Source organism: Ascaphus truei, assembly GCF_040206685.1.
Source record: "Ascaphus truei isolate aAscTru1 chromosome 20 unlocalized genomic scaffold, aAscTru1.hap1 SUPER_20_unloc_4, whole genome shotgun sequence".
Lineage (NCBI taxonomy): Eukaryota > Metazoa > Chordata > Amphibia > Anura > Ascaphidae > Ascaphus > Ascaphus truei.
Window position 1 is genome coordinate 731802 of NW_027453860.1, and position 8994 is coordinate 740795.

The 8994-nt window shown below is 40.2% G+C and overlaps 1 protein-coding gene across 1 annotated transcript in view; it reads right to left on the reverse strand.

Annotated features, from left to right (window-relative positions):
* The window catches only part of SYNGAP1 (synaptic Ras GTPase activating protein 1), a gene marked incomplete at its 5' end in the record, with an annotated part of 710344 nt that extends 702136 nt beyond the window's left edge, over positions 1-8208 (reverse strand). The window contains 2 exons of the mRNA XM_075580961.1: positions 2040-2594; positions 8110-8208. Coding sequence (XP_075437076.1) covers positions 2040-2594; positions 8110-8208 — 654 coding nt within the window. The remainder of the gene's footprint in view (positions 1-2039; positions 2595-8109) is intronic.
* Positions 8209-8994: the final 786 nt, after the last annotated feature.

Below are 8994 nucleotides of genomic sequence, written 5' to 3' on the forward strand. Positions count from 1 at the left end.
ATACATTGCCCAGCCAGGAGCTCTGCAGTACATACGCTCTCTGTATCTGTCGCTATACACACACACAGTATAGATATTTATACCTTGGCCTTCCCAGTGCTCTGAAGTATATGCACCAGCGCAGCCACACCTATATATCTATACATTGCCCTGCCAGGAGTTCTGCAGTACATACGCTCTCTGTATCTGTCGCTATATACACACACAGTATAGATATTTATACCTTGGCCTTCCCAGTGCTCTGAAGTATATGCACCAGCGCAGCCACACCTATATATCTATACATTGCCCTGCCAGGAGTTCTGCAGTACATACGCTCTCTGTATCTGTCGCTATATACACACACAGTATAGATATTTATACCTTGGCCTTCCCAGTGCTCTGAAGTATATGCACCAGCGCAGCCACACCTATATATCTATACCTTGCCCTGCCAGGAGCTCTGCAGTACATACGCTCTCTGTATCTGTCGCTATACACACACAGTATAGATATTTATACCTTGGCCTTCCCAGTGCTCTGAAGTATATGCACCAGCGCAGCCACACCTATATATCTATACATTGCCCTGCCAGGAGTTCTGCAGTACATACGCTCTCTGTATCTGTCGCTATATACACACACAGTATAGATATTTATACCTTGGCCTTCCCAGTGCTCTGAAGTATATGCACCAGCGCAGCCACACCTATATATCTATACCTTGCCCTGCCAGGAGCTCTGCAGTACATACGCTCTCTGTATCTGTCGCTATACACACACACAGTATAGATATTTTTACCTTGGCCTTCCCAGTGCTCTGAAGTATATGCACCAGCGCAGCCACACCTATATATCTATACATTGCCCTGCCAGGAGCTCTGCAGTACATACGCTCTCTGTATCTGTCGCTATACACACACACAGTATAGATATTTATACCTTGGCCTTCCCAGTGCTCTGAAGTATATGCACCAGCGCAGCCACACCTATATATCTATACATTGCCCTGCCAGGAGCTCTGCAGTACATACGCTCTCTGTATCTGTCGCTATACACACACAGTATAGATATTTATACCTTGGCCTTCCCAGTGCTCTGAAGTATATGCACCAGCGCAGCCACACCTATATATCTATACCTTGCCCTGCCAGGAGCTCTGCAGTACATACGCTCTCTGTATCTGTCGCTATATACACACACAGTATAGATATTTATACCTTGGCCTTCCCAGTGCTCTGAAGTATATGCACCAGCGCAGCCACACCTATATATCTATACCTTGCCCTGCCAGGAGCTCTGCAGTACATACGCTCTCTGTATCTGTCGCTATATACACACACAGTATAGATATTTATACCTTGGCCTTCCCAGTGCTCTGAAGTATATGCACCAGCGCAGCCACACCTATATATCTATACATTGCCCTGCCAGGAGCTCTGCAGTACATACGCTCTCTGTATCTGTCGCTACACACACACACAGTATAGATATTTTTACCTTGGCCTTCCCAGTGCTCTGAAGTATATGCACCAGCGCAGCCACACCTATATATCTATACATTGCCCTGCCAGGAGCTCTGCAGTACATACGCTCTCTGTATCTGTCGCTATACACACACACAGTATAGATATTTATACCTTGGCCTTCCCAGTGCTCTGAAGTATATGCACCAGCGCAGCCACACCTATATATCTATACATTGCCCTGCCAGGAGCTCTGCAGTACATACGCTCTCTGTATCTGTCGCTATACACACACACAGTATAGATATTTATACCTTGGCCTTCCCAGTGCTCTGAAGTATATGCACCAGCGCAGCCACACCTATATATCTATACCTTGCCCTGCCAGGAGTTCTGCAGTACATACGCTCTCTGTATCTGTCGCTATACACACACACAGTATAGATATTTTTACCTTGGCCTTCCCAGTGCTCTGAAGTATATGCACCAGCGCAGCCACACCTATATATCTATACATTGCCCTGCCAGGAGCTCTGCAGTACATACGCTCTCTGTATCTGTCGCTATACACACACACAGTATAGATATTTTTACCTTGGCCTTCCCAGTGCTCTGAAGTATATGCACCAGCGCACAGGCCACCTCCTCCTTGCTCTTCACGCTCAGCACCGGCTCCAGCACGGCGCACAACATGCGGTAGTTGTTGGTGACGTACTCGGCAAACTCCTTGTACAGCTCCATGGGGAGGATACTCATGGTTTGGTATCGCGATTTCAGGCGGATGGAGGGACAGCTGCTCTTCCCCTTGTAGGACGTAGGCTGGCTAACCGGGTACCACTGCTCCACAAAGTGGCGCCCGCTGATGCTAGCGATGGGCACGTTGACCATGCCCACATAGTTGCTCTTCTCCTTGCGCCGCTTCTTGTCCGTGTCCTTGTACAGGTGTAGGCGCACGTTGCGAACAGCCGGCAAGTTGTTGAACTCAAAGTGCTCGCCCCAGAAGACTGTCTCGCCCCGTGCTTTGCTGGTAGTTCGGGCGTACAAAATGTCATCCAGACAAAGCTCGCAGTAATAGCGCTTCTTGGGAGGGAGGTCTCGAGCTTCGATGATCCAGAGCTTTAGGACATTATCCACACGACGGCTGTTATCCTGAGAGGAGAGAAAGAGACACAGGGAAACAGAGAGAAACAAGATAAGCCTCTGTCATAGTCACGTTCGTAAAGGAGAACTTAGGAGGGACAGTTCTATACATTATAACACAGCTCTATACAGTATAACACAGCTTTATACAGTATAACACAGCTCTATACAGTATAACACAGCTCTATACAGTATAACACAGCTCTATACAGTATAACACAGCTAAATACAGTATAACACAGCTCTATACAGTATAACACAGCTCTATACAGAATAACACAGCTCTATACAGTATAACACAGCTCTATACAGTATAACACAGCTCTATACAGTATAACACAGCTCTATACAGTATAACACAGCTCTATACAGTATAACACAGCTAAATACAGTATAACACAGCTCTATACAGTATAACACAGCTCTATACAGTATAACACAGCTCTATACAATATAACACAGCTCTATTCAGTATAACACAGCTCTATACAGAATAACACAGCTCTATACAGTATAACACAGCTCTATACAGAATAACACAGCTCTATACAATATAACACAGCTCTATACAATATAACACAGCTCTATACAGTGTAACACAGCTCTATACAGTATAACACAGCACTATACAGAATAACACAGCTCTATACAATATAACACAGCTCTATACAGTGTAACACAGCTCTATACAGTGTAACACAGCTCTATACAGTATAACACAGCACTATACAGAATAACACAGCTCTATACAGTATAACACAGCTCTATACAGTGTAACACAGCTCTATACAGTATAACACAGCTCTATACAGTATAATACAGCTCTATACACTATAACACAGCTCTATACAATATAACACAGCTCTATACAATATAACACAGCTCTATACAGTGTAACACAGCTCTATACAGTATAACACAGCTCTAAACAGTATAACACTGCTCTATACAGTATAACACAGCTCTATACACTATAACACAGCTCTATACAGTATAACACAGCTCTATACACTATAACACAGCTCTATACAGTATAACACAGCTCTATACAGTATAACACAGCTCTAAACAGTATAACACAGCTCTATACAGTATAACACAGCTCTATACACTATAACACAGCTCTATACAGAATAGCACAGCTCTATACACTATAACACAGCTCTATACACTATAACACAGCTCTATACACTATAACACAGCTCTATACACTATAACACAGGTCTATACAGTATAACACAGCTCTATAAAGTATAAAACAGCTCTATACAATATAACACAGCTCTATACACTATAACACAGCTCTATACAGTATAACACAGCTCTATACAGTATAATACAGCTATATACAGTATAACACAGCTCTATACAATATAACACAGCTCTATACAATGTAACACAGCTCTATACAGTGTAACACAGCTCTATACAGTATAACACAGCACTATACAGATTAACACAGCTCTATACAATATAACACAGCTCTATATAGTGTAACACAGCTCTATACAGTATAATACAGCACTATACAGAATAACACAGCTCTATACAGTATAACACAGCTCTATACACTATAACACAGCTCTATACAATATAACACAGCTCTATACAATATAACACAGCTCTATACAGTGTAACATAGCTCTATACAGTATAACACAGCACTATACAGTATAACACAGCTCTATACAGTATACAACAGCTCTATACAGTATAACACAGCACTATACAGTGTAACACAGCTCTATACATTATAACACAGCTCTATACAGTATAACACAGTTCTATACACAGCTCTATACAGTATAACACAGCTCTATACTGTATAACACAGCTCTATACAGTATAACACAGCTCTATACAGTATAACACAGCTCTATACACTATAACACAGCTCTATACACTATAACACAGCTATATACAGTATAACACAGCACTATACAGTATAACACAGCTCTATACAGTATAACACAGCTCTATACAGTATAACACAGCACTATACAGTGTAACACAGCTCTATACATTATAACACAGCTCTATACAGTATAACACAGTTCTATACACAGCTCTATACAGTATAACACAGCTCTATACAGTATAACACAAGTCTATACACTATAACACAGCTCTATACAGAATAGCACAGCTCTATACACTATAACACAGCTCTATACACTATAACACAGCTCTATACAGTATAACACAGCACTATACAGTATAACACAGCTCTATACAGTATAACACAGCTCTATACAGTATAACACAGCACTATACAGTGTAACACAGCTCTATACATTATAACACAGCTCTATACCGTATAACACAGTTCTATACACAGCTCTATACAGTATAACACAGCTCTATACAGTATAACACAGCTCTATACACTATAACACAGCTCTATACAATATAACACAGCTCTATACAATATAACACAGCTCTATACAGTGTAACATAGCTCTATACAGTATAACACAGCACTATACAGTATAACACAGCTCTATACAGTATACAACAGCTCTATACAGTATAACACAGCACTATACAGTGTAACACAGCTCTATACATTATAACACAGCTCTATACAGTATAACACAGTTCTATACACAGCTCTATACAGTATAACACAGCTCTATACTGTATAACACAGCTCTATACAGTATAACACAGCTCTATACAGTATAACACAGCTCTATACACTATAACACAGCTCTATACACTATAACACAGCTATATACAGTATAACACAGCACTATACAGTATAACACAGCTCTATACAGTATAACACAGCTCTATACAGTATAACACAGCACTATACAGTGTAACACAGCTCTATACATTATAACACAGCTCTATACAGTATAACACAGTTCTATACACAGCTCTATACAGTATAACACAGCTCTATACAGTATAACACAGCTCTATACAGTATAACACAGCTCTATACAGTATAACACAAGTCTATACACTATAACACAGCTCTATACAGAATAGCACAGCTCTATACACTATAACACAGCTCTATACACTATAACACAGCTCTATACAGTATAACACAGCACTATACAGTATAACACAGCTCTATACAGTATAACACAGCTCTATACAGTATAACACAGCACTATACAGTGTAACACAGCTCTATACATTATAACACAGCTCTATACCGTATAACACAGTTCTATACACAGCTCTATACAGTATAACACAGCTCTATACAGTATAACACAGCTCTATACAGTATAACACAGCTCTATACACTATAACACAGCTCTATACACTATAACACAGCTCTATACACTATAACACAGCTCTATACACTATAACACAGGTCTATACAGTATAACACAGCTCTATAAAGTATAACACAGCTCTATGCAATATAACACAGCTCTATACACTATAACACAGGTCTATACAGTATAACACAGCTCTATAAAGTATAACACAGCTCTAAACACTATAACACAGCTCTATACACTATAACACAGGTCTATACAGTATAACACAGCTCTATAAAGTATAACACAGCTCTATACACTATAACACAGGTCTATACAGTATAACACAGCTCTATAAAGTATAACACAGCTCTATACACTATAACACAGCTCTATACACTATAACACAGGTCTATACAGTATAACACAGCTCTATACAGTATAACACAGCTCTATACACTATAATACAGCACTATACAGTATAACACATCTCTATACAGAATAACACAGCTATATACAGTATAACATAGCTCTATACAGTATAACACAGCTCTATACAGAATAACACAGCTCTATACACTATAACACAGCTCTATACAGTATAACACAGCACTACACAGTGTAACACAGCTCTATACAGTATAACACAGCCCTATACAGAATAACACAGCTCTATACAGTATAACACAGCTCTATACACTATAACACAGCTCTATACAGAATAGCACAGCTCTATACACTATAACACAGCTCTATACACTATAACACAGCTCTATACAGTATAACACAGCTCTATACACTATAACACAGCTCTATACAATATAACACAGCTCTATACAATATAACACAGCTCTATACAGTGTAACACAGCTCTATACAGTATAACACAGCTCTAAACAGTATAACACAGCTCTATACAGTATAACACAGCTCTATACACTATAACACAGCTCTATACAGTATAACACAGCTCTATACACTATAACACAGCTCTATACAGTATAACACAGCTCTATACAGTATAACACAGCTCTAAACAGTATAACACAGCTCTATACAGTATAACACAGCTCTATACACTATAACACAGCTCTATACAGAATAGCACAGCTCTATACACTATAACACAGCTCTATACACTGTAACACAGCTCTATACACTATATCACAGCTCTATACACAATAACACAGGTCTATACAGTATAACACAGCTCTATAAAGTATAACACAACTCTATACAATCGAACACAGCTCTATACACTATAACACAGCTCTATACAGTATAACACAGCTCTATACAATATAACACAGCTCTATACAATATAACACAGCTCTATACAGTGTAACACAGCTCTAAACAGTATAACACAGCACTATACAGATTAACACAGCTCTATACAGTATAATACAGCTATATACACTATAACACAGCTCTATACAATATAACACAGCTCTATACAATATAACACAGCTCTATACAGTGTAACATAGCTCTATACAGTATAACACAGCACTATACAGTATAACACAGCTCTATACAGTATAACACAGCTCTATACAGTATAACACAGCACTATACAGTGTAACACAGCTCTATACATTATAACACAGCTCTATACAGTATAACACAATTCTATACACAGCTCTATACAGTATAACACAGCTCTATACAGTATAACACAGCTCTATACAGTATAACACAGCTCTATACACTATAACACAGCTCTATACACTATAACACAGCTCTATACACTATAACACAGCTCTATACATTATAACATAGCTCTATACAGTATAACACAGCTCTATACAGAGTAACACAGCTCTATACAGTATAACACAGCTCTATACAGTATAACACAGCTCTGTACAGTGTAACACAGCTCTATACACTATAACACAGCTCTATACACTATAACACAGCTCTATACAGTATAACACAGCTCTATACAGTATAACACAGCTCTATACACTATAACACAGCTCTATACACTATAACACAGCTCTATACAGAATAACACCGCTCTATACAGTATAACACAGCTCTATACAGTATAACACAGCTCTATACAATATAACACAGCTCTATACAATATAACACAGCACTATACAGTATAACACAGCTCTATACAGTATAACACAGCTCTATACAATATAACACAGCTCTATACAATATAACACAGCACTATACAGTATAACACAGCTCTATACAATATAACACAGCTCTATACAATATGACACAGCTCTATACAGTGTAACACAGCTTCACACTGCTTTGCTGGGCCTGATCTCAGCATTTACCTTGTTGGGTTTGACGGCTCTCTGCAGGTTTTCGATCCACTTGTCTCTCTCTGCGGCTGAGCGACAGGCGAAGCATTTTGTACCTAACGCTGTGGTCACCTGGAGAGAAAAAACACAGGAAAACCCCACTCACAGAAAGGCCATTACTGCCCAACCATGTAATTACTGCCCCACCATGTAATTACTGACCCACCCATGTAATTACTGCCCCACCCCTGTAATTACTGCCCCACCCATGTAATAACTGCCCCACCCATGTAATTACTGCCCCACCCATGTAATTACTGCCCCACCCATGTAATTACTGCCCCACCATGTAATTACTGCCCCACCCATGTAATTACTGCCCCACCCATGTAATTACTGCCCCACCCATGTAATAACTGCCCCACCCATGTAATTACTGCCCCACCCCTGTAATTACTGCCCCACCCATGTAATTACTGCCCCACCCATGTAATTACTGCCCCACCATGTAATTACTGCCCCACCCATGTAATTACGGCCTCACCCCTGTAATTACTGCCCCACCCCTGTAATTACTGCCCCACCCATGTAATTACTGCCCCACCCATGTAATTACTGCCCCACCCATGTAATTACTGCCCCACCCATGTAATTACTGCCCCACCCATGTAATTACTTCCCCACCCATGTAATTACTGCCCCACCCCATGTAATTACTGCCCCACCCATGTAATTACTGCCACCCATGTAATTACTGCCCCACACATGTAATTACTGCCTCACCCATGTAATTACTGCCCCCCCTGTAATTACTGCCCCACCCATGTAATTACTGCCCCACCCCTGTAATTACTGCCCCACCATGTAATTACTGCCTCACCCCTGTAATTACGGCCCCACCCCTGTAATTACTGCCCC